General features: G+C 44.0%; 1 protein-coding gene across 2 annotated transcripts in view; it reads right to left on the reverse strand.

Moving 5' to 3' along the window:
* ABL1 (ABL proto-oncogene 1, non-receptor tyrosine kinase) overlaps positions 1-27,662 on the reverse strand; it is a 162,038-nt gene that overhangs the window by 34,477 nt on the left and 99,899 nt on the right. Inside the window, exon 1 of one of the 2 annotated variants that reach the window (XM_003920869.3) lies at positions 16,122-16,423. The exons of the other annotated variant lie outside the window; for it this stretch is intronic. Coding sequence (XP_003920918.1) covers positions 16,122-16,200 — 79 coding nt within the window. The 5' untranslated portion in view covers positions 16,201-16,423. Of the gene's footprint in view, positions 1-16,121; positions 16,424-27,662 lie in introns of those variants that run through there. 2 annotated transcript variants of the gene reach the window in all.

Genomic DNA, 27,662 nt, shown 5'->3' on the forward strand with positions numbered 1-27,662 from the left:
CTTTCCCGAGTATTTATGCTGGCTCTAGAAGTACACCTAGTGCCATCACTATTGGGGATTATCAATGTTATTAAAATATGTGATCCCCACCCCCACCTAGTCTTGACCACAGGGCCAAACACTGTCCTTTGAAATGTGAGTATGTGGGCTGGGCGCAGTGGCTCACACCTGTAATCCCAGCACTTTGGGAGGCCGAGGAGAGCAGATCATCTGAGGTCAGGAGTTTGAGACCAGACTGGCAAACATGGCAAAACCCTGTCTCTACTAAAAATACAAAAATTAGCTGGGTGAGGTGGTGCACACCTGTAGTCCCAGCTACTTGGGACACTCAGGCATGAGAATTGCTTGAACCCAAGAGGCAGGGGTTATAGTGAGCTGAGGTCACGCCACTGCATTCCAGCCTGGCCATCAGAGTAGGACTCCATTTCAAAAAATAAAAAAAACAAAATGAAATGTGGATATATGATCAGAGCTTGATGTTTTCTTCTGTAACGCCTACCTATAATGAATGTATCATCTCACTTCCAGCTTCAGCTTCCTACACACAGAGGGAGAGCTTAGAGCTATTCACTAAGCATTCCCACTGCTGAAGCTTTCTAAATTCCTGTAATCCATTCCAATCATTTACAGTTGTCTTATACTGAATTCTGTAGCAATTTTTACAAGTTATCTTCCTTTGCTGAGTCTTTCTAAAGTATTCATCTTAATTTTCCTAGAAACAATTCTCTTTTCACACTTGCATTTCATTGTCTTCATATTAACCAAGTAATTGCAACAACAGATATATCTGGAATAAACACAACTGGCTCTCGTGGACAGGAGCATGTGCCAGCAGCAGACGGTGGTAGTGTGGCTGCCCTATCCTGTGTGCCATGGGGCATGGGGACGAGGGAGGCATGTTTTATAAGGAAGTGAAGAGTGCCGGTCAATTTAGCAAGTCAGTCAAGTGGAAGCCAATTAAGAGCTTCCACTGCCATTTCATTAAGAAAAACTGCCAGGCAGAACATTCTTGACACACAAGGACTTTACATGCCAACAAGAAAAAGCAAAATCCCTCCAGTATGGAAAAAAATAGGCAAAGCCATGAACAAGAAATTCACAAAAAATTTAAATTACTATTAAAGGCCGGGCACTGTGGCTCACACCTGCAATCCCAGCACTTTGGGAGGCAAAGGCCAGAGATCACTTGAGGTCAGGAGTTTGACCTTGGTGAAACGCAGTCTCTAATAAAAATACAAAACTTAGGCCAGGTGTGGTGGTTCATGCCTGTAATCCCGGCACTTTGGGAGGCCAAGGCGGGCATATCACAAGGTCAAGAGTTTGAGACCACCCTGGCCAACAAGACAAAACCCCATATCTACTAAGAACAGAAAAATTAGCCAGGTGTGGTGGTACATGCTTATAATCCCAGCTACTTGGGAGGCTGAGGCAGGAGAAACACCTGAACCTGGGAGCCAGAGGATTCAGGGAGCTGAGCTCATGACACTGAACTCCAGCTTTGGAGACAGAGCAGGACTCCCGTCTCGAACAACAACAACACAAAAATTAGCCGAGCATGGTGGCGCACGCCTGTAATCCCAGCTGCTCAGGAGCTGAGGCAGGAGAATCACCCGAACCTGGGAGACAGAGGTTGCAGTGAGCCAAGGTCACGCCACTGCACTCCAGCCTGGGCAACAGACTGAGACTCCATCTTAAAAAAAAAAAAAAAATACCATTAAACACGGAAAGTATGTGAACTCTTGATAGTAATCAAAGAAATGTAACTTCCTTGCCAAATCTGCAGATACATCTTTTAGACACTGACAGCCAGTGTGGGTAAGATTTCAGAGAAATGGGCACTCTCACACAATGCTAATAGTAGGTATATATATTGAGGGCAACTGGAATATGAACCAAAAGTCTATAAAGAATTTAACATCCGAGCCGGGCGCGGTGGCTCAAGCCTGTAATCCCAGCACTTTGGGAGGCTGAGGCGGGTGGATCACGAGGTCAAGAGATCGAGACCAACCTGGTCAACATGGTGAAACCCCGTCTCTACTAAAAATACAAAAAATTAGCTGGGCATGGTGGCACGTGCCTGTAATCCCAGCTACTCAGGAGGCTGAGGCAGGAGAATTGCCTGAACCCAGGAGGCGGAGGTTGTGGTGAGCCGAGATCGCGCCATTGCACTCCAGCCTGGGTAATAAGAGCAAAACTCCGTCTCAAAAAAAAAAAAAAAAAGAATTTAACATCCGATTTACCTCTAGGAATTTATCCTAAGTGATCAACACGATGATTTCTATACACTAATGTTAAATAACAGCACAGAAAAAGGCAAGTAAAAAATATCTATCAACACAGGTTAAGTTAGTTTATGCTGCACCCATATAATAGAATATATTTTAAAAGCCACTCAAAATATTTTTGGAAAAATATTTAACTTTGAGAATCTACTCACAATAATAGATTAAGTGTTTATATTACAGTCCAGTATACAGGCATGGTTCCAATTATGAAAAAAAAAAAAAATGAAAAAAGACCAGGAATTTCACCAAACTGGGAACAGCAGTTAACTCAGGGTGGTGGGATTACAAGTGTTTTAAATTTACTTTTATTTTCCCCCTTGAGACTGAGTCTTGCTCTCGTTGCCCAGGCTGGAGTGCAATGGCGAGATCTCAGCTCACTGCAACCTCCACCTTCCGGGTTCAAGAGATTCTCCTGCCTCAGCCTCCTGAGTATCTGGGATTACAGGTGCCCACCACCATGCCCAGTTAATATTTTTTGCATTTTTAATAGAGATGGGGTTTTACCACATCGGCCAGGCTGGTCTCAAACTCCTGACCTCAGGTGATCCGCCCGCTTCATCCTCTCAAAGTTCTAGGATTATAGGCATGAGCCACCATGCCCGGCCTTAAATTTTTTTTATACTTTTTTATATTACTGTGTATTTCTCACAATGAATGGGTATTGTTTTTATTACCAGAAAAGAATGAAAAAAAAAAAAACTAGAAAAACATTAATAGAAGCCAACTGAAACTTGTTTTCTTTTGTTTTGTTTTGAGATGGAGTCTCATTCCGTCACCCAGACTAGAGTGCAGTGGTGCGATCTCAGCTCACTGCAACCTCTGCCTCCCAGGTTCAAGCGATTCTCCTGCCTCAGCCTCCCTAGCAGCTGGGATTACAGGTGTGAGACACCACGCTTGGCTAATTTTTTTTTTTTTTTTGTATTGTTAGTAGAGACAGAGTTTTGCCATGTTGGCCAGGCTCGTCTTGAACTCCTGGCCCTAAGTGATCTGCCCACCTAAGCCTCCCAAAGTGCTGGGATTATAGGCCTGAGCCACTGTGCCTGGCCCTAAACTTACAGAATTGATAATTTAACATGAAAAAGCACACTGGGGAGGGAGGGTCCCCTCAGGCTATCCTGAAAAGGCACTTGTGTGCCTCCCTCTGGTGCGTCAACCTCATGGTCATGAGCAACAACTTTGGCAGACCAGGCCCACACAGGAAATTAAACCAAAGTCATGAATACAGAAATGCTTTTCTTCTCAAATGCCATTTTACCTCTTCTATCAAATATTCTGCCACATCTGGATTTGATCAAAGTTACATAATCGGGGAAGTGGCCTGGAAAACACCTGGAATAAGCAGAATGCAGATACCCGCCCAGAGGTGACCATCAACTTGAAGTATGGGTTAAAGTGGGACAGTCCCGAACATGTCGACAGATGCTGGGAATGTTATGGAAGAGGATGAGGCCTTTGTTAGGAAGGAAAGGGCCTCCCACTGCTTTTTGATTCAACAGGACATCAGGCAATCCAAGGCAGTCTCTCAACTTTCCTCTCCGGTTCTTGCTCTATTCCACAAATTAATGGCCAAAGCCCAAAGGGAAGTATTGCTCATGCATGCCTCTGGACCGAGACACTGAAGTGTAGCCACAGTCCAACACCAAAACCTTCCAGTCAATTCCCAATCCAGGCTGATGTCAAAATTGACTCACAATGTGTAAATGCCAAGTTACTTGCTTCATTTCATAGTGAACTATGCTCGTCAACCTTAAAAACGATCACAGCTTACAAGGCCAAAGCTGCAGAATGTACTTAAATTTTTCTTGCTTAAGACACGAACTTTCCACCCGTCCCTCTGTCAGGAAGTGAGATCCCCCAAAGAAGCCCAAAGGCTTCATTCAAAAAAAGGATGCCCCAAATAGTTCCCTTCGTCTGTTCTTCCAGCAGATCTTTTGGCTATTGTCTTGGGAAATAAAGTTTAGCATCTGCTACTATTCTTAAATTTTTTTAGTAAACATTTTCTGCAGCCTCCTTTCTGACTCATATTTTAAATAGATTCGAGATCTGGATCTTCAAAAGTGCCTCTCACTCTGTTTAAAACCCTATTGTCTGTTTCTTCATAGAATAAAGATAGACGAAAGAAAGAAAGAAAAAAACCATATTGTCATTTCGTCGTAATGTTAACAAAAAGGCTTCCCACTCACCAACTAAACTCAGGAAAAGTCGCTAATTAGCTAGCTGAGCACCAAGAACAGTGACATCTAAAAAATGCCTCCAAACCTCTAAGAAGCTCTGGCTCTGGCTATGAGAGTATTATTTGGAAATTTTATAAGAACCAGGACACAAAATTCACTGGATCTGTGCATGATTAACTTGTTTAGACAGTATTCTAAGAAAATGGTTTGGGTCTTTAAAGTACAATTGAAAGATCATTTTATATAAAAATAATCCTTTCTCAAAGCTGTGAGTCACTGATGAAAAATGTTTACAAAAGATTCTCGGACATGGCCTATCTGGCCTAGACTTCCAGGGGCTGCTGGTGCCGTGCCGGACGCTGGCGAACAGTCAGAGAAGGGAAATGCCCATGAGCCCCAGCATTGGCCAGTTCACAGCCCAAGGAGGGACTTTACCTCCAGGAAAAACATCCCTGGGAAGCTTCCCACCTTTCTGTTGGCACTTGTGCCCAACATCACACTTCCCACTAGAGTGCAAGGCGGCCAGCTATGCAGCATTCATTACTGTCCACACTGCAGGCTCTCCAGAAGGTTCTTGAGACGGGTGTGTGTGTGTGTGTGTGTGCGCGCGCGCGCGCGCATGTTGGGGGGAACAAGAGGATGGAACATGTCAGACGTGACAAACATTCCCTTTCATTTTGCTCACATTCAATTTTTTAAACTTGTGTTGCTTTATTCATATTTCCTTTGTGGGTCCTTCACTATTATCCTCCAGTTCAAGGAATCTCTGTAATTTAAAAATCTATAAAACAGATTCTTCTAAAAAGAGGCTTCGTGTTTTATTTCATACTCCATTCCAAAGGATGAGATCATGCTCAGACTATTCTCAAGTTATTTTATAACAGTCTCACACAACTTTTCATAATATGAGCTTAGAGGAAAAGTATTATTTCCCACATCTTGAGCTTGATGAAAGTCATTTTATCTATCTCTACATGGTCCTTTATTTTGTAACTTACACCTTCACCCAGAGCAGTTAAAATTATTAAAACAGACACACACAGACATATGTTTAACTGAACGCAGCCTCTGTGTTATCTTGAGACCCCCAGAACACTGTCAGCTGCTAGGGCACAGGGAGGGGCAGGACAGTGGGTGAAAGACGTAAAGAACCAGCAGTAGCCCCTGCTCCTTGTGGGAAAAACAAAGCTCCTGAAAACTTATAGACTCAACAGCAAAAGTCTAATGGAAGGCCAGCGCTGTCCTGTGCATGAATTTTTTTTTTTTTTTTTTTGAGACAGAGTTTCAACAAGGCAGCCTTGTTGCCCAGGCTAGAGTACAATAGTGTAATCTTGGCTCATTGCAACCTCCATCACATGAATCAGGGTTCAAGCGGTTCTCCTGCCTCAGCCTCCCAAGTAGCTGGGATTACAGGCATCTACCACAACGCCCGGCTAATTTTTTATATTTTTGGTAGAAATGGGGTTTCACCATGTTGACCAAGCTGGTCTTGAACTCCTGATCTCAGGGGATCCACCCACCTTAGCCTCCCAAAGTGCTGGGATTACAGATGTGAGCCACCGTGCCCAGCCCTGTGGATGAATTTATATGTCAAAGAGCACAGACAGACACTGAGAGCCAGGAGTTCAGGGGATGAGCTCACTGGGATGAGGAAGGAAACCCGCAATAAGACAGTCCCTCACAAGGGAAGGAGGATTCACCAGGGAGCCATGGCCAGCCTGCCACACCAAGGCCACTAAGGTGGGGTTCCTACTATGTTGTGCTATGGACCCCCTTGGCAGCAGGCGATGCCTAGGGACTCCTCACAATAAAGTTTTTAAATGCAAAAATAAAATATAGAGGATTGCAAAGGAAAACAGTCCCTAAAAGACTTTTTGAAACAGTCCTCAAAACACTTTAAAGAACTTGTAATACAGCTCTTATTAATGCATTAAATAGATGTTTCTTTATTCACATATTAAATAACAAGATCCAGCGGTAATTATGGCAAAGTAGTGGTGTGAATAATAACCACAACTGTTACCTGATATGAAATACCTGGTTTCTGGCCAGGCATGGTGGCACACGCCTGTAATTGCAGCACTTTGGGAGGCTGAGGCAGGCAGATCACCTGAGGTCAGGGGTTTAAGACCAACCTGGCCAACATGGCAAAACCCTGTCTCTACTAAAGAGACAAAAATTAGCCAGGCTTGGTGGCAGGCGCCTGTAATCCCAGCTACTTGGGAAACTGAGGCAGGAGAATCGCTTCAACCCAGGAGGCGGAGTTTGCAGTGAGCCAAGATTGCGCCACTGTATTCCAGCCTGCATGACAAGAGTGAAACTCTGTCTCCGTTTCCACTGGAGACAGTCATAAGCACTGTAATACTCCTGTGATTTGTTACCTATTTTCTTAAAAAAATGAAATGCTAAATTTTAGTGAGAGGTTAGTGAAATAAAGTTTTATTTTTTCCTATCAGTGGACATGGAGTCCTTGAATTCTATCCCAGACTCCCAGGATCTTCCAGGTTAACAGCTCCTGCACTAAGGAACTGACTCAGTAAAACCCCAACATTCTGACAGGAAGAGCCTAAAAAGGAGACTGGGATAAATTAGTGAGAAGTCCAAATTATGCAATTTTCTTTTACAATAAATGCAGTTTTATTACTTTCCACTTACAGACATTATAGACAGCAGATTAAATGAGTTTCTAAATAAAGTTATTTAAATTAGTCCAAGGTTTAAATATTTCCCCTGGAATCTTTTACATGACAATGTCTTAGCCAGACAAATTTATTTTCTATCCTAACTCCTATCCCTATCAACAGTCGAAATCTTTTAGCTGGGCATGTTGGCGCGTGCCTGTAATCCCAGCTACTCAGGAGGCTGAGGCAGAAGAATTGCTTGAACCCGGGAGGCGGAGGTTGCGGTGAGCCGAGATCGCGCCATTGCACTCCAGCTTGGGTAACAAGAGCGAAACTCCGTCTCAAAAAAAAAAAAAAAAAAAAAAAAAAAAAAAAAAACCAGTCCAAATCTTAATGCTTCTTTCTCTTTCTTGCTTTTTTTGTTGGAGGGGTGGGTAGATAGAGTCTGGCCCTGTTGCCCAGGCTGGAGTATGGTGATGCAGTCTTGGCTCACTGCAATCTCCACCTCCCGGGTTCAAGTGATTCTCCTGCCTCAGCCTCCCAAGTAGCTGGGACTGCAGGTGCGCACCACCATGCCCAACTAACTTTTGTATTTTTAGTAGAGATGGGGTTTCACCATGTTGGCCAGATTGGTCTTGAACTCCTGTTCTCAAATGATCTGCCTGTCTCGGCCTCAAATATTAAACTTTCTTAAGATATACAGTCCCTCTCCCTCTCCCTCAACCAAAAAGGAAAAAAAAAAATCTATCACTTTCTAAGAATCTCTGGTGACAAAGTCACTAACCACTGGAAATGGAGTAGGAAGACCCTCATAAATAGAGAGGTCACTCTCTTCAAGACCATTCATTCACCTGCCATTCGCGGCCATGTCAGAACCGAGGCTGGGAGTCATCCTCTGTCAGTTCCCACCCTGCATCTTGGTGCTTTTCTGCCTCAATCTTTCATCGCTCCTGTCCTTTCCATGCTCTACCACACCGCTGGCTGGGTCTTCCTTAGGCCATTCCACCTCCACTCCCTACTATCAGGGCCTTTCTCAAATGCAGACCTAACCAGGTCACTCTTGCTTCAAATACCCTAAAGATGGCTGCCGGCCAAGAGGCAGAAGAGAGCATGGGCTTGGAAGATGGTCCTGCCTGCCCATGGTCAGCTACTACTTATTGGCAGTGTCACTGGGGGCAATGCTGGGATGATGATGTGCCTTGCAGGGTAGGTGGCAGTCTGCAGCTAACATGGTACATAGTTTTGAGGCCCTAGGCATGCACAGGCCCTCAGAAAATGCTTGGGCTTGTTATTCCTTCCACCACTACAGTAAAAGTCTGAGCTCCTGAAGAAGGCAAACCAGGCCCTTCAGCGCCGAGTCTGGGAGCATCTGGCTCTCTACCCCGCTTTCCCTTCCAGCCTCCCCAAACTCCTTCCAGTTCCCCCAGGCCTCCTGTTGCTGCCTCTCCTGACTGCACTGTGACGAGTGCCATTTGCTCTCCCTGGAGTTCCCACTCCTCAGCTGCTTCCGCTTTTCCTGGCCTCCCTATCTCCCAAAAACCTTCTCTAATTGGTCCTTCCTCCTCCCCATCACCTCGCCCACAACAGGCTGCTTTTCCTTTAATCCATCTGAGTACCTGGTATCTGTCTCTATTATCACCCTGCATCTATCACCCAGTAAGCAATCTGTTCACATGTCCCCTGCTGTACAGTAAGCATGGGCTCTGGGTGGACAGGCCTTGTTCAAATCTCAGCACCAGCATGTGTTAAGATGCTTGTTTCTGAGCCTCAGTTTCTCAACTGTACAGTAGGGCAACAACGGCATGGGCTCAACCTAGCTGGGCTGTCAGGAGTGCTCATTGCATCCTGCATGCAGAGGATTTCTGCATGGAGGCCAGCTGTGGCACCTGACACTGAGAAGCTCACTGCAGAACAACTGTACCTTCTCTTATGACTGTCACCACAACAATGTAAACTCCTGTGGGCTAGAGACCAAGTCCTCGCATCTCAGAGCCTTCTGAGCCTGCTCAGTGCAACGGGACACACACAGCACTGCGGGTTGAGCTCAGATGCAGAACACCCTGCACTTGTCTGTCTTTAGCAACAAGGCACTGAAAAGTGCAGTTTAATATTCTGTTAACCTGTGATAAAAATAGCAATAATGACAGATAGTAAAGATGAAAAACAAATGCAACCTGACCAGGAAAATCTATATGAAAGCCTAGGGAATGCAATGATTTGTTTTGAATGATATATAAACCATAGCCCAAATCCTAACGATGTAACGTAAAAACACAGTTCTCTGTGCTTTCAAAAGAAACAGGATTTGTTACAGATTCCTAACAGACACCACAGTGAAATCTCAGGACACCTTCCTGAAAGGTTCTGGGAATCTCTGCACTGGCCACAGAGCCACTCTGTCCAGTCAGCCTGCTAATACCCACAAAGGCACAAATTTTTATTGCCACAGGCCATTTGCAACAGACTGAAAAGCCTCCCCTTCTGCTGCCAGCCATGGGTGGTCTGAAAGCATTCATGTCACATTTCCCCTTCTTTAACATGTCTTCATGGAATCCTGGGTCAGCTGACACCAGAGTCACTGGGCTACCCAATGACAGGCAACTTCCCTAGAAAGCCTTGTTAGCCTTTGAGTTTTTATTGCTAATCTGGGTAACTAACATGACCCTCCCCACCTCCATGGTATTTTGGCTCCAAAAATTAATGCCTAATTCTATTCATGGCCTGTCTTTAAATATAATTTTAAGGTATTCAATGTATGACACTATTATCTAAATTTGAGGGCTTGTAAGACAGATAAAGACTACCTTTCTATAGAGAATTTAAGTGTAATGAGGTTAAAGTTTATGCAAGGGAATGTGATAGAATAGCTAATACTTACTGATCCCAAACTGAGTGCCAGCACTTCATCTGCACTTACTTCCTATAACCTTATTAGGTAGACTCTATTATTGAGGCATTTGAGAGCGCAGGACCCAGAAGCAGAGAGAGGTGAAGTTACTGATGGCCTCTCCCTCCAGCTACCCATCCACACCTCAGCTGCCTGTCCATCATCTAACGTCTCCTGTGCTTCTCTTGCTCTCGTGCCTTCTCTCTCTGTACCCGTCCACCTCAGCCCCACTGGCCATCCTCTTCCTCTCTACCCGCCTTCTCTCAGTCTTTCTTCCCTCCCAGCTTTGTTTACCCTTTCCTGTCTCAGTCTCTCAGTCTGTGTCTCTCTCCCACTTCTGTCTCCCCTCCCTCCCTCCCCCTCTCTCTCTCCCTCCCCTTCCCACCTGTTTCTCCCTGTCTTCCCTATCACCAGTACTCAACACAAGCAGTATAACAAAATATTTATGGTGTAACATGGTTAAGAAAGAAGGATTTGAAAACCAATTTTTTTCTTTCCTTTTTTTTTTTTTTTTTTTTTTTGAGATAGAGTTTTCACTCTATTGCCCAGGCTGGAGTGCAATGGCAAGATCTCAGCTCACTGCAACCTCTGCCTCCTGGGTTCAAGCGATTCTCCCGCCTCAGCCTCCAGAGTGGCTGGGATTACAGGTGCGTACTACCACACCCGGCTAATTTTTTATATTTTTTAGTAGAGACAGGGTTGCACCAAGTTGGCCATGCTGATCTCAAACTCTTGACCTCAGGTGATCCAACCGCCTCGGCCTCCCAAAGTGCTGGGATTACAGGTGTGAGCCTAATGCCCGGCCTGAAAACAAATTTCTAGAGCAAGCTTGTCCGACCCATGGCCATGAGTTGCATGTGGCCCAGATGGCTTTGAATGTGGCCTAACACTAATTTGCAAACTTTCTTAAAAACATCAAATATCATGAGATTTTTGTGGGATTTTTTTGTTTGTTTCCTTAGCTCATCAGCTATCGTTAGTGTATTTTACATGGCCCAAGACAATTCTTCCAGTGTGGCCCAGGGAATCTAAGATTAGACACCCCTGTTGTAGACTGTAACAGTTCTACTCATCTGGGGACAAAGTTACACTATCAAAACTAAGTAATTATAATTAGCAAGCTATTCTTCCTAACAGCTTTGAAACTGTAACTTCCCTACGCAAGAAAACAAGACTGACCATAAGCTGGTAATTGTTAAAGGCATATAATAAGTACATGGGGGTTCACGATGCTATCTACTTTTGAGACAGTTTTAGGCTGGGTGCAGTGGCTCATGCCTGTCATCCCAGCACTTTAGGAGGTTGAGGTGGGAAGACTGCTTGAGCTCAGGAGTTTGAGACCAGCCTGGGCAACATAGTGAGACCCATCTCTATTTTCTGAAATTAAAAAAGAGAGAGTTTTAAAGGTTGACATTAAAAAAAGAACAAACAAACCTATGAATTTATTTCATAAATTGTTCTTCTGTGTGTTTAATTAAGCTCCACCATTATGGAGGAAAAGTTAAAGTCTTCCAACATCCCATTTGATCTTTAGCTCTCATATATAAAAGCTGTCCACTGATTTTTTTTTCTGCTTTTATTTCAGATCAGTGATTATACTGGCACAATTACAATGACTTTATTTTACAAGGTGATAAGTAGTACCAGATTTTCAGTTTTCACGTTTGAGGCTGTGGAAATATTGTCTCTGGACAGGAGAAATAAAATGCCAACCATGAGCCAATGGGAAATTTCTCTTGTACAATTAAAATATTGACTATGGTAATAACAGAGGGTGACAGGAAGAGAAGATTATTTTTCAGCCAAAAATCAAGGAAAGGAAGTATCAATTATATGCATCAAAACAAACTTAGAAACAAACTGCTTCATTAACAAGAAAAATTATGGGTGGGATGAGCTCAGTTCTATCATCACTTCAATCCTAAGAGAAACTGGTAAACCCACCATTTTAGGCTGCTAAATGTTTAAAATAACAACAGCTTATTATTCTGCTAGGTTTCTGTTCTGTGCCAGGCTCTCTGCTAAACAGTTTATACAAAGTCTCTCAGCAACTCGGTGAGGTAGGGATTACTACAGGCCTTATTTTAGAAATGGGAACACCAAGGTACAGTGAGCTTCAGTGAATGCGCACGACCAGCCAAGGGCACAGCTGGCATCGGGGTCCAGGCGGGCTGGCTCAGGAGCTGCCTGCCTGCACAAGAGAATGGAACCCTAGGAACATGTGGGGGCCATAAACCTGCCTAGACTTAAAAGCATCTCAAAGTAATCTTGTATCAACAGAATACATACATACATTTAACTCTATGGGTTTCAGAGCTTTCCTTCAATCATCTTACAGGCCCTCAAAACAATCCTCTAAAGGGGGCTGAACAGAGGACGGTCTCTCTGTCTTAGAGGTAAAAACATAGAAGCTCACACAGGTCAGAGGAAAACTGGGATCTTCTGCCTCCAAATTCAAAAGTACTGCCATCTAAAAGTACTAGATTAAACTGGGGCCCTTCCTCTTCTCTATAAACCTCAGAGTGCTGGTGTGAAAATTAAGTGAGGCTGTACATGATGTGCTCAGCGCCAGGGTCTGTGACATCTTAAATGGTCAACAGTGTTAATGTCACCCAAAATAAAATAGCCGGACTGGCCTTTTATTAGGTAACAGAAAGAGTCTCCCTTTCTTTGTTGCTGAACAAGGGAAGTATCTGATGACCTCAGGAGAGAGCAGAAAGCAGGCATAAGCTTCTCCAAAGCTCAAGTTCAAAAAGCGAATCTGTATGGCTGGCACCACATGAAGCATCCGCTGGAAAGTTAGCTGCTGAAAAGAAATATTTAAATGTGGGCTCTTAAAATAAATTTCAAAAGTTCAGGCTGAGTGCAGTGGCTCATGCTCATAATCCCAGTACTTTGGGAAGGCCAAGGTGGGAGGATCACTTGAGGCTAGTAGTTCAACACCAGCCTGGACAAACTAGTAAAAATAGTGAGACCCTGTCTCTACAAAAAAAATTTTTTTCATAGCCAGGTAGAATATCCTTGCAGCCCCAGCTACTTGGAAAGCTGAAGTGGGAAGATTCCTTGAGCCCAGGAGTTCAAAGCTGCAGTGAGCCACGGCTGTGCCACGCAGTCCAGCCTGGGTGACAGAACAACGCTGCGTCTCCAACAACAGCAACAACAGCAACAAAAACAAAAAAGTTTGAGAAGACTTCAGTTCACAGACATTAGTTTTTGTACACAACTGTCACATTTCATATACAATATTCATGCACAATGGATGTAAATACAAACATGAACAAACAACAATAAAATGAAAAGAAAATCCTGATTTCAAAAGGCTAGTGTTCATGTTTTTTCTTTGACGTCTCCGGATGAAAGAAATAATCAGAAAATTCAGTGTTCAAAGTAGACCAAAGGTTGCAAAGCTAAATGTGGTCTGGTGAATAGATACTGCTATACACATGCATATTCACAAAAAGCTGGAGAGTAAAATTCACATGCTATAAATGCTTATATGTGCACACAGTATTCTAGAAGGACACACATAAAACTCCAGGTTGATTGCCTCTAGGTGGGGAAACTGAATGAGAGAGAATTACTTTTCACGAAATACTTAGGATTTCTTGCATACAGGTATTTTTACATACATTTGAAAAAATTTAATCCTACTGCTAAAGCTAATCTTTTTGCCAGGATCAGGTTTCTAGAAGAGAAAAAGAGACTACCCTTATATTTCAGGGATTAATTGGAGGAGTTTCTGAAGATACCATTTTAAAAGCCACAGTGAATTCCAAAAGAGACAAACTGTCATAATCAATAGAACATCAAGTAGCTAAAAGTGGGCTCTCCTGAGCCAGACAGCCTGAGTTCAAACCCCTGTAACCCACTCACTGGCTCTGTGACCTTAGACAAGTTACCTAACGTTTTGGTGACTCAGTTTTCTCATCTATAAAATGGAAATAGTCGTAGGACTGTCATGAAAGATAAGTATATTTGCTCATCTAGAGTAATGAAAGAGTATTTGGCATGCAGTAAGCATTTAATAATTGTTAGCCATCTTCATGTTTAGCGATGTTGCTCTGACAGCTAGGCGGAGTAGCAGGTAGCATGCACCATCAAACCACAGTTATGGTAGAAGCTTCTTTGATAGAACAATGAAAAACCTGATCTCATTCAATTTTCTCCCTGACATGGGATGCCTGGGACCCTGAGTGGGGGTAAATAAACACTGATTGACTGATTTTGGCTGTGAGTAAAAGTGGAAAGCCTGGATTACTTATCCAGATGTTGGGAACTATTTTTCCCAAGAGACAAACAGCACTTCCAGTGCTTCAAGAGACAATCACTGAAGCTTGTTAAATTCTATCAACTGCAAAATAATAATTCGATTTACTTTCTCTAATTAAATGTAACAACGAAAAGAAGAAAACTAAGAAAGATTTCCTAGAGTGACATCTTCCTAGATGAAGCCTTAACCCAAGGCAGTCTGCTGCACTAGAACTTACTTTTTTAGTTTTTTTTTTGAGGCTTGAGAGTCAACATTGTAATTCATTTCAAGACATGCTGGAATAAGATGTTTTAGACTTTTTCCCAAAACAATAATTAAACCAGCCAGATCCATACTAAATCTCCAGTTTACTCCCAGGAAAACAAAACAATGCTGTGGCAAAGCCATGACCTAAACTTCGCTCCAGCTCTGCAGTTACAAAAGTCCATTCATCCCCGCCTTAGGCACCCATCTGCAAAGTGGAGATGATGATGCCTAACACTAACTCGTTACAGATGTAAATGAGAATGTGCTCAGAATTTTGAGCAACTTGGAAAAAATAAGCAATGTATTAACTGAAGATGATTTGGACTGCTCAGACGTCTACTTTTAGGGACAAATAAACCATCTCCACCCTCCTTAGGCTCTGCGAGCCCACTCCATCTAGAGGAGCCTTCACTGGGGCAATCAGCCCCCTGGAATCCCAGAGAGAGAGAGAGACCAGTGAGGCACACAACCTAAGGCAAGAAGGGCAAACGTGTTTCACCGACATGACTAGTGTTACGGTTTGAGCTACATATGTGACTCCAAGCAGGCCTTCAAGGTAGAGTCAGAAGGACAGGAAAGGAAAGAAAAACAGGCTAGAAAATTAATGATGCCTCTATTTCTCCTGCTTAAAAAAACAAAACAAAACATGGCATTCTAGCAGAAATCCTACTTGATCTAAAGTGAGCTTCATATTTCTACTCTTACATTGTCTTAAATGAAAACAAGAGAAGTACCACCACATCTCTGAAGCACAGATAGCCTTTCTGCTGAAGGCAACTGTCGGGGAGCACCAGTCTCAAATCTCATCAATTTCATACCCACCTAGAAGCTACGAAAGTGAAGACCCATAATCCTCAACTTACTTTTTTTCCATTTAGAAAACGAAAGACAGCAACAGGAAAGATAAATAAAATAAAATAGATGTAATTAGAGAAGGAGAGTAGGTAGAAAGAACGCAAAAGTGAAGCCCTCCTGGCCTGAGCTTCACTGAAGGAACCGAACAGGACACCTTAGTACTCTGGGGGACTCCACCGAAATGCCTTCTTAAATTGGCTGTGATCTCTCTCCCTTCCGCTGAAAAAGACAGCGAATTCCTAAAACCTCTTCGTGGTCTGCAGATAAGATGGGGGTGGGGGAGATGGAAAGATCACTTGAAATTCTGTATCCATAAATGGTAGAGTGGTGTTCCCTGTGTACACGATGCTTAATGGAAATGGCATGTTTTCACAAACACCGGTCGATCGTTTTGACACACAGTCCCAATTAACGACGGATTCCACAACGTGGGATCCCAGGGACGTTTAGGCCTGTCGAGTTCGCTTTCTCAAACTTCTTCGGCGGAGCCCACAGTGTGGGGCCCCCGGACGCCGCCGTCACCATCCAGCGTGGCTCTCCCGGGGCTGGCGCCGGGGCTGGGGGCCACATCCGCCGGCAGCGCCTAGGGGCCATCGCGAGAAAGAGAGAAAGAAAAGAAGAGAAGGAGGAGGAGGAGGAGAGAAGAGAGAAGGCGGGAGGGGGAGAAGTGGAGACCCGGGGAGGGCGCGGGCGGGAACGCGCGTGCTGCGAGGCCTAGGAAGGGCCCAGCGGCGGCGGGAGGGCGCGCGGCTACTCAACCCAACCCGTGCTGCCCGGGCTTACCTTCCAGGTAACAGCTGGAGGACGAGGACAGCCCCTTCTTGGATTTGCAGCCCACCAGCTTCAGGCAGATCTCCAACATTTTCCCGCGCCGGCGACGTCGGGGGCCGGCGCCCCTCTCCCAGCCCGGTCCGAGGGCCCGGCTCAGGCCCAGCTCGGCCCGCGCGCCCCTCCCCGGGCGCCCCCGGCCCCGCCAGGCCGCCCTCACCACCGACCTGCGCGCCCACGCCCGCCCACGGCCGCGGCCGCGTCTCCGCCTCCGCCTCGCCGGGACGCGCCTGTTAACAAAGGGCCCGGAGAGGGCGCCCGCCAGGCCCACCCCGCCCCGCCGCCGCCTGCGCCTTAACCCCTTCCTGGCCGCGCGCGCCTGCACCCAGGGGCACCCGGTGTTTCCGAAGCCGAGCCCGGCTCAAAGCCACCGCCGCTTTCCTGAGCCAAGCTGGGCCAATGGCGATTGTCGCAGGGCGAAGGCCGCGCGCGGCCAGCCGAGGTCTTTCTTCACCTGGAAGCGCAGCCCCAGCCCCGGGGGCAGGGAGAGGGCGCAGGCCTGCTCTCCCCCACCTCAGAAGCAGCGCGCGACTCCACCGCGGCCTGGGGCGTCCCCAACCTGCACTGCTTCTGGCGAGTTTCCCCGTGCCCCGGTGTCAGGCAAACTCTCTGTCCGGAGAACGCCGGTGAAAATGCAGATTCCTCTGCAGTTACCAATACTAACTGGTCTCATTTCTACTCAGTGCGCGTGCTGTGACTAAGGCTGAGGCAGTAGGTGTCTGGGGAGAAACAGAGCTGGCACCCACAGGACAACCACACGGATGCGCGACACCCGGTCAGGCCGCACATCCAGACCAGGATGTGAGGTCAGGCTTCGAACGGGCAGGTGTGAGTTCAGGGTGAAGGGACTTAGTCCCCCCAATGAGAATTTTCAGAGGCAGGGTCTGACCCTCTTCCCCGATTCATTTACTTCAACAGAGAATTTTTCCCCTTCCTTTGGCCACGGCGGGAGGGTGGGAGACCACTGTTTAAAATTCATTTCATTCAAATCTTTTTAAAATCTTGTTTGGACTGACCACATACAATGTTATAAAGTAGCAACAATCCCAATCGTGTTACTGGCACAGACCCAGAAATCTAGGTCAGAGGGAAACAATAAGGAACCCAATGGTACCAAATAATTCAATAAAAATCAGGTAAGAGAAAAAGGAATTTATTTCATAAATGGTGTTAGGTCACAAAACTGCAAAGGGATCAGTCCACATCTTCTAGCCATAAAGAGTAAGAGCTGACATGAGCTCTTCCAGTATGCCATGTTACCTTCATTACTGTACTACATCTGCACAATGACTGAGAAAACAGATTATTGCAATTCTTCAGGTTAAAACAAAACAAAACAAATCAAAAAAACCCACCGATGCTTGGAGAAGTCAAACACCTTGCCCACAGCTGGAAACGGGGAGATGGGCTCAGCCCAGGTCTGCCCAGCTCCAGGGATCAGGGTCCTGACCAGTGGATGACGCTGCCCTTCACACCAAAGATAAATTCCAAGCAGATTAAAGAATTGGATATCTTTGGTCAAATAAATAGCATTGTCATTATATGTTTCAGAGAAAGCTTTGGTTATGAGACCCTGGCTACTTTCTAGCCTATCCTATAATGACAAAAACCTGGGTATCTTCAATACATCAGGAATGGCTAAGTAACAAGATCTTCACTTAGGTCTGCCAAAAACAGCACATAAAAACTCCAAATTGGACTGGATGTGACTAGTGTATATCACAGGGGTTCTCAGCCCGGATGTCATTAACTTTTCACATGTGTCCTGCCAAGTTCTGATCAACATAAAACATGTATTTTTACTGGGACTGAATGGACCTACTGCTAGAGTCGTGGTACCAGAACAGGCCTCATGAGCACCCAAGAGGGCACCATCAGGGAAGTTTGCAAATCCCATCATCTGGAGATGCAGGACTACAGGGCCACCAAGGGATGGGTGCAGTGACTCTGGATGCTTTCTAGGTTCTGGGAGGCACTGTCCTTCTGCTGGACAGCTTGCATGTGGTGAATGCTGATGTGTTTAGTGTTGCTTTGAATCTTTCAACCTCTACATGTAATGCCAAAAATCACACTAAAAAGGGTGCCACCAATACAAACAAGCGAAAAAATACAGTATCTGTTTTGTGGACCTTTTGGAAAGCTCAAGGCAGACTATAATAAAGTCTGTCATTATACAGCATTTCAGATTAAAGGCTATATACAAATTGGCAGCTTAATGCCAAGAATTACACATTATTAGGCATTTTGGAAATTCTAACCATATTCTTGAATACCATCTGTTAATACAGGCTCAGATATTTGTTTGCCTTGTGCTGTACTTTATATTGGTATATAAGTTTATTTTAAAAGCTAATTATTATTACTAATATTCTGCTCTTGAGTCTAAAATGATCTTATCCTCTTAAATCCTCTTAAAATAAGTAATACTTATAAACTATACCCAAATCTTTTTAACTAGTTATAAAACCATACATCCACAGATCTAACAAAACACTGAATTAGTGGCAATGAATACTGAAAAAGCTGCCAAACTTGGCCATGCATGGTGGCTCACGCCTGTAATCCCAGCACTTTGGGAATGTGAGGTGGGTGGATCACCTGAGGTCATGCGTTGGGAGACCAGCCTGGCCAACATGGTGAAACCCCATCTCTACTAAAAATACAAAAATTAGCCAGGAGTGTTAGCAGGCACCTGTAATCCCAGCTACTTGGGAGGTTGAGGCACGAAAATCACTTGAACCTGGGAGGCTGAGGTTGCAGTGAGCTGAGATCATGCCACTGCACTCCAGCCTGGGTGGCAGAGTAGTGAGACTGTCTCAAAAAACAAAAAAAAATCAACAAACTAAAAACCTGCCAAACCCTACACTACCATGTCAAACCTGGACTGTTCTTTCCAGGTCCAGCTTTTGACGCTTTTGAAACACTTGCAAGGCAGGAAGAGCACTCTGTTACAAGCAAATGAAGGAGAGCATCAATCTTTTTTTTTGAGCTTCAATCTTCTTAACAGAAGAACAGCCCAAGGATTCCTTCTAATCAGCCTAAGACCTAAAAGCCATTAGCTAAAAAGATTTTTTAAAAAGAAAGTAAAGGAAAAGTAAAGAAATTAGACTGTGAACTAACTTGTCTGCTATGTTGCATTAGTTTGGGAAGCAATGCACTTTTAATGCGCATGTAATCTGTGCTACGCACTCAAACCTCACAGCAATCTAATTATTCTGTATAGTTTAATTCCATTTCACAGGTGAGAAACTGACTGGACGGAGAGGGGAAAGATCCTGTCCAAGTTCGCACAGCTAGGAGGTAGTAAGGTAGGAAGGCCTTGAACTTTCTAAAAAGGCAGAAAATTTCCAATTTAAATGAAAGGTGGATAATATGAGTAAGACCAGAAGATGAAATAAATTTCATTAACTGTTAGGAAAACATGTCTTAGGAGAAAATAACTGAGGGAATTAGAGCTATTTAAGAATATTTTTAAATATATTAAGAATATTAAGAAGGAAAGGATAAAATCTCCAATTATATTAATGCATGGGATCTGACCAGTGTTTCTAAAAGAATAATCCATGGACAATCTATTTTGAATAATGTGGGATTTGCTTAAAATTCAGAGCCTTGGTCTCTATTCTAGAATCAGAATATGTGCAATGGGCTGGATCTGAAGCTCCCAGATAATCTGTATGCATATGTAAGATAGAAATCCATTGTTTTGCCGGGCGCGGTGGCTCAAGCCTGTAATCCCAGCACTTTGGGAGGCTGAGGCGGGTGGATCACGAGGTCAAGAGATCGAGACCATCCTGGTCAACATGGTGAAACCCCATCTCTACTAAAAATACAAAAAATTAGCTGGGCATGGTGGCTCGTGCCTGTAATCCTAGCTACTCAGGAGGCTGAGGCAGGAGAATTGCCTGAACCCAGGAGGCAGAGGTTGCGGTGAGCCGAGATCGCGCCATTGCACTCCAGCCTGGGTAACAAGAGAGAAACTCCATCTCAAAAAAACAAATAAAATAAAATAAAGAAATCCATTGTTTTGGAGCCGGGTGCAGTGGCTCATGTCTGTAATTCAAGCACTTTGTGGGGCCAAGGTGGGCGGATCACCAGAGGTGAGGAGTTCAAGACCAGCCTGGCCAACATGGGGAAATCCGGTCTCTATTAAAAACACAAAAATTAGCCAGGCATGGTGGTGCACACCTGTAATCCCAGCTACTTGGGAGGCTGAGGCAGGAGAATCGCCTGAACCCAGAGGTGGAGGTCGCAGTGAGTCAAGATCGCGCCACTGCTCTCCAGCCTGGGCAACAGAGCAAGACTCCTTTCCAAAAAAAAAAAAAAAAAAAAAAAAGAAGGAGAAGAAAAAGAAAAAAGAAAAATTCACTGTTTTGGAAGAGGAAAGAGTTGCTTCTTGTTTTCACTGGGAATAGAACAAACAGGAACGGATATTTCTAAAATTTGAAAACAAATTTCTGAATTTAAGATATGCATAACTCTAGAACAAGTTACCAAAAGAGGGCTCTTCTTGGATGATTAGAGGAGAGAGGCTAATTTTTTTTTTTTAATTTGGAATTTAGTCCTATTAAGAAAAAGTTGGGCAGTACTCACCACAGAAGTGGGTCAAGGGAAGAAGGCAGGATTCAGGATGTGGATGCTCCACCTCCCAGCAGCAAGACTGGGTGTGAGTGCAGGTGGAACAGGGACAGATGAACCTGACAGGAGGCCTGGCTTGGGACCCCAGGAGCAGGGGACCCCAGGAGCAGATGACCCCAGGTCTGGCTGACCCCTTCAGTGTTTCTAGCCCAGCCAGTAGCTTTAGGGGGAGCAGCAAAGATCTTGAGGTATGTACATACTATTTCACATGCGAATACCACAAAGCCCACTTCTCTGATTCAGCAAACATTGTCCAGTGAGCCTGCCAGGTCCTCTAGCTCTGTGGGTTCAGTGTCTGTCCAACTAAAGGATAAGATAGCTTAAAAGGTCTTTTCCGGCCGGGCGCGGTGGCTCAAGCCTGTAATCCCAGCACTTTGGGAGGCCGAGGCGGGTGGATCACGAGGTCGAGAGATCGAGACCAACCTGGTCAACATGGTGAAACCCCGTCTCTACTAAAAATACAAAAAATTAGCTGGGCATGGTGGCACGTGCCTGTAATCCCAGCTACTCAGGAGGCTGAGGCAGGAGAATTGCCTGAACCCAGGAGGCGGAGGTTGCGGTGAGCCAAGATCGCGCCATTGCACTCCAGCCTGGGTAACAAGAGCCAAACTCCGTCTCAAAAAAAAAAAAAAAAAAAAAAAAAAAAAAAAGGTCTTTTCCATCATATCAATTTTTACCACTGTATGGAGACACATATGTCCCTTTAAGTCTCACAATTTTTCAGTCGGGTAGGACTACCTGCTGGTCACGAGTTACATGTCACAAAGGCTAGTGCTGAGTCTCAGATCTACCACTCACTGTGGTGCCATGAGCAAGGACTTCACCTCTCAGAGCCTCAAGTCCCTCATCTGAAAAAATGGGAGGTGGTCACAAGAGCAGTTACCTCACAAGGTTACAACAGAAACTGGGAGTAATACACGGAGACCGCCCAAAGCACAGAAGGTGCTCAATAAATAGCAGCTATTGTTATTTCCAAAAGAAGACTATTCCCGCATCAGGTCTGTGTTCCTGCCTACATCTTTCTGGGACTCAGTCAAGGGCTCAAATTAACAAACATGCTATGTGAAAATGATTTCAGAAAGCACGGTCTGGAGGTTTTCCAAGGGACAAGGAATTCTATTTTATGAAGAAAGAAACACTAGCTGTGAGGTAGGAGCAGCAACTAAGGTTCAAATGTCACAGGAGAGCCCTACCATTAATCCTAAAGCAAAGGTTTGCAACCACGGCTTCAGCAAAACACAAACTCCACACCCCCAAATCTTGAATGAGGGCCTAATTCAGACCCCAGATTTCATGCACAGGCTGCACATATGACTATCCTTCAAATGACACTGATTTTTCTGTTAGTCCTCTTGGTATTTTCAGGCCATAATTCTCAGCTGGGGACCAAATCTGAACTGCCTTGGAGTAAATCCGCTTTCTAGAAAATCTCATTACAGTAAGACTTTCCTATATTTTTATAATTAACAAGTCTAAACCTAACTGTTAAACATTTTTCTTTAGAAGGAGAAAACTAATAGTATTAGTATGCTCATTCTTTAAAACTAATTTTTCTTTTTAACCAAAGTAATATACATAACATGGTTAAAACTCAAACAGTACTTAAAGTCTTGTAAAAAGGCTAAAAATAGTCTTGTAAAAATCTGGTAATAAAAAACAGCAATCCCATTCCCTTGTCTGTTTCCCCAGAGACAGCCTCCTTCAGATTTTTAGCTAATAACATCATCTTGCTGTTTCTGAATTCATTAGCTTTATCCATTATCTATTGACTTATGACAGTGGTATATACTATCACATCCATAACCCCCCAAAATAATAAAACCACAATTTGGAGCATAAATCAATAGTTAGTGTTTACATTACTAGGATGATATAAATATTGTTCACTACTTAGCCAATAATATACTATGAATGTTTCCTTTATTATACAATTTTGTTTATCCTAAAGATACTGTTTTGTTTTCATTTAATTAATCTGTCTATCTTTATTTATTTATTTATTTTTTGAGACGGAGTCTCACTCTGTCACCCAGGCTGGAGTGCAGTGGCGTGATCTTGGCTCACTGCAACCTCGGCCTCCTGGGTTCAAGCAATTCCCCTGCCTTAGCCTCCCAAGCAGCTGGGACTATAGGTGTGCGCCACCATGCCCATCTAATTTTTTTATATTTTTCATAGAGACAGGGTTTCACCATATATGTTGGCCAGGCTGGTCTTGAACTCCTGACTTCGTGATCCACCCACCTTGGCCCCCCAAAGTGCTGGGATTATAGGTGTGAGCCACTGCTCCTGGCCCATAGTCTTCTATATACCTACTACTAATTTCCCTTAAATACTTCAAAGATCTTTCAAACATCTAGTGATGTTTTTTCCAATCACTAAAACATTTCAAATATTCTCAGTTCTATTTATTGACTGACTTCTTCGTTTTACTGGAATTCATCATCCAGTAGCTTCACAGAGGTGGGCGGGAGGGTGCGTGTCTAAAAAAAATACCTTTCTTCTACCTTGACAGTTTGTCTGTGTATAGAATTCTAGGTTGAAATTTTTCCCAAAAGAATTTTGAAGGCATTTATCTGCTACTATCTAGTTTCCAGTAAGTATTGTTTAGAGATGCAATCCCATTCTGGTTCCTGACCCCTTAAAATGACTTGCTTTTTTCTCTTTGGAAGCTTTTAGGATCTTCTAACATTCTTGGTGTTCTGAACTTTCACAATGATATGAGTCTCTTTCATATATCATTCTGGGTACTTATAAATTCAGAGATTTATGTTACTCAGCTTTGGGAAATACTTCACTAAACTCTGAATTTTTTTCCTTATATTTAACTTCTCTTCTCCTCCATTTGTTTCTTCATTATTATCATTATTTCTTTTCAGTTCTCTTTCTGGAATTCCTACAAAAAAGATATTAAAGCACTGAAATTGAGTTTTGAATTTTCTTTTCTTTTTTTTTGAGACAGTTTCGCTCTTGTTGCCCAGGCTGGAGTGCAATGGCATGGTCTCGACTCACTGCAGCTTCCACCTTTTGGGTTCAAGTGATTGTCCTGTCTTGGCCTCCCAAGAGTTTCTAATTTTCTTCCCTGTTCTCTCTTACAGTTCTCTCAATAGTCCATGTCTTTATGTTCTTTTAGGTTAGTGCAAAAGTAATCACAGTTTTTGTCATTAGAATGGCAAAAGCCCCAATTACTTTTGTACCAACCCAATACACTCTGAGACAATTTTCCACATCCTCTGTTGAATTTTAAATTTGGGATATAATGTTTTTAATGTTAAACAATTCATTCTTGCTGGGTGCGGTGGCTCACGACTGGAATCCCAGCACTTTGGGAGGCCAAGGTGAGTGGATCATGAGGTCACGAGATTGTGACCAAACTGGCCAACATGGTGAAACTCCATCTCTACCAAAATACAAAATATTAGCTGGGCGTAGTGGCGCAGGCCTGTAGTCCTGGCTACTCGAGAGACTAAGACAGAAAAATCACTTGAACCCTGGAGGCGGAGTGTGCAGTGAGCAGAGATTGTGCCACTGCACTCCAGCCTGACAACAGAGCGAGACTCTGTCTCAAAAAAAAAATCGATTCTTGCCCACTCCAGTACTTTCAGTCAATGGCCTACCTGGACCCAGGCTGGGGGAGGGGGGCGGGGTGAGGCCCCCGAATCCAAAGCCTCTACAGGGCATTTCTCAATATAATGCGTCTCCTGTAGGTGGGAAGGAGAGGCGGTCATCTGACTATATATAGGGTTAGAGAGGGGTTTGAAGAATCTAAACCCTCCTTTTATAGGCTTTCAATTGATGCCCTTGATTTCAGCTTCAGGCCTCATTCCCCTGCTTTCTGTGGTACTAATATTCCTAATTTCTGAGCTTTCCCCAGATTCTTACAGGCAAACCAGCTCATTCTTAATCAAGGTCTCTCTCAGAAGAAGTTAGGTTTTGGCATCCTCGGTTCTGCTAAATCTATTACCTCCCCCTTGGCCTTTCTTATCCCCTCCTGTCCCCTTTGGGCTCCTTTAGGCCTTATACATCTTCACTTAAAAAAAAGAAAAAGAAAAAGGGGACCAGGCGCAGTGGCTCGTGCCTGTAATCCGAGGCCGAGGCAGGCAGATCACCTGAGGTCAGGAGTTTGAGACCAGCCTGGCCAACGTGGTGAAACCCTGACTCTATTAAAAATACAAAAATTAGCTAGGTGCAGTAGCACGTGCCTGTAATTCCAGCTACTCAGTAGGCTGAGGCAAGGGAATCGCTTGAATGGAGCAGGGAGTGGGGGCACACAGGTTTCAGTGAGCCCAGATCCAGATTGGGGACAGATGGAGATTCCACCTCAGAAAACAAACAAACAAACAAAATCTTTTGGCCAGGCGTGGTGGCTCATGCCTGTAATCCCAGCACTTTGGGAGGCCCAGGGGGGTAGATCATTTGAGCGCAGGAGTTTGAGACCAGCCTGGGCAACACGGTGAAACCCCATCTCTGCAAAATATACAAAAATTCGCTGGGCATGATGGCATGCGCCTATAATCCCAGCTACTCAGGAGGCTCAGTCAGGAGATTCACCTGAGCCCTGGAGGTGGAGGTTACAGTGAACTGAGATTGCACTGACTCTGTCTCAAAAAATAAATAAATGAGTAAATAATTAAATCTTTTTATTGTCATTTTAAGAATCTATTTTGCCCTGTTTGCATTTCAGACAACTGTGACACAGATAGGTTATATAACTTGCCACCAGGTCACACACCAAGTTAGTGGCAGAAGAAGAAAAAAACTCTATCTTCAAACTCCCTCTTTAAATCCTTTTCCCATTACATGACACCTACTAGGTACCCACGATTAAGAGCTGACAGACAAGTTTTAGGACAGTAGGCTGAAAAACTAAAATTTGTTGCAAACTATAGGTTTTAAATCTTAATTTTGCTGGTAGTGAAGAAACAACGAAACTCTAAATTCTTAATCCAGTTACAATACTGTACCTAAGGTTTAAATATAAACAGAAATATTGCCAGGCGCAGTGGTTCACACCTGTAATCCCAGCACTTTGGGAAGCCAAGGAGGGCGGATCACCTGAGTTTGGGAGTTCGAGACCAGCGTGACCAATAGGGAGAAACCCCATCACTACTAAAAATACAAAACTAGCTGAACGTGGTGGCGTGTGTCTGTAATTCCAGCTACTAGCGGGGCTGAGGCAGAAGAATTGCTTGAACTTGGGAGACGTAGGTTGTGGTGAGCTGAGATCGTGTCATTGCACTCCAGCCTGGGTGACAACGGCGAAACTCCAGCTCAAAAAAAAAAAAGAAAAAAACCCCACAAATATTATAAAGCAAAAATGGTTTGGGATATGTTAAACTCTAAGTGCTTGAATTCAACTAAAGAGATTTTGCCCTGTTTTCATCAGATGTCTCTGTCCTTTTAACTTTTTAAATAAATGCCAAATAATTTTATTTTAAATACCTATAAGTCTTTTTTGTTTGCTTTTAATCAGAGTACTGAAGATGAAGATATCTATAAAACCAATAAAAAATAGCAATGTTATAGATTTGTTGCAATCAAAAATAGCGCTGTGAAAATCTTAAAGCCTTCAAATTATTATCTGGGTGATATGATTTATAATGAGGTAAACTCAGCCAAGTAGAAGCAACAGATAAAAGAAAAGTCCAAGCCCTGCTTATTGACAAGCTCCTTTTGTTTCAAGTTTTGTTAACTTTGAATTGGTAAACCAATGGTTAATTTTTTTCCTCTCTTTTTCTAAGACTAAAAGAATCTGCGAAAGCAGCAGACCAGGCCTAGGAGATCACGTTACATTTTGGGGTGGGGGAAGGAGGCAGCTGGAGGGGAGTGTAGAGAGAAGGGCTAAAAGGGAAAGAAAACAAGTTGTCTAAACCTCCCCACAGTGTAAAACCCAGCAGGGATTAGGAGGTACGTGGAGGAGACGATGTTTATCCAAGTTATCTCTGGGGCAGTTGGAATTGGCTATGAAAGTATAGGCTCCTCCGGTATTAAGATCCTGTCAGCAGCCTAGAGCTGTACCCCACGAAAGCAGAGTTCTTGGTAATTGTTACCAAGGCTTGAAACCCTAGAAATGAAATACTAAAGGGGAGTTAATGTTTATTTCTTCAAACCATTCAGTACCAATTTGTTTTGTTGTCAAGGTTTTCAACACACACAAAGGACAAATGGAACCAGAAGACTTCTTCCCTCTACTTGTTAGAAATGACTGTTGTCCTTAAAGGAGTCATGGGATCTCTAAACGGAAATGCTCTTTTTCTTTCTTAAAGTGACAGATGTGGCATATTAATCCAGAACCACGTATTAACTGAACAAGAGCAGGGTAACTTTAGAGAAACTTCACTAAGTGGCACTGTGGGGATGGCAGGAAGGGGCTAGGTCAGTGGCCATGCAGCCATCTGAAAACAAAACAGTAAAGCAGAGTTTTGCTTCCAAAGGCAACCAGGTAAAAGCTGTCCTCCGTGTTTGCCACCATCGTACCAGCTGGTGCACAGGATCTATATTCTTTACAGCAACACCAAAATGGAATTTAATGTCTGAGTTATTTTCACATTCCCTAAGTGTGGTGATGAACTGTGTGTGTCAGCTTGACTAGGCCCCCAGGATGCCCAGATATTAAACATTATTTCCAGGCGTGTCTGTGAGGGTGTTTCTAGAAGAGATCAGCATTGGAATGGGAACTGCCTAAGGAGATGGCCTTCCCCACTTTGGCCGGCATCCTCCAGTCCGTTGTGGGCTTGGATAGAACAAAACGGCAGAAAAAGGAAGGCTGGATTTCCCCTCCCTCTGCCTGACTGCTTGAGCTGGGACATGGATCTTCTCTTGCCCTCAGCACTCCCAGTTCTCAGACCTTCAGACTCAGAT

This window comes from Saimiri boliviensis, chromosome 2 (genome assembly GCF_048565385.1).
Source record: "Saimiri boliviensis isolate mSaiBol1 chromosome 2, mSaiBol1.pri, whole genome shotgun sequence".
NCBI lineage: Eukaryota > Metazoa > Chordata > Mammalia > Primates > Cebidae > Saimiri > Saimiri boliviensis.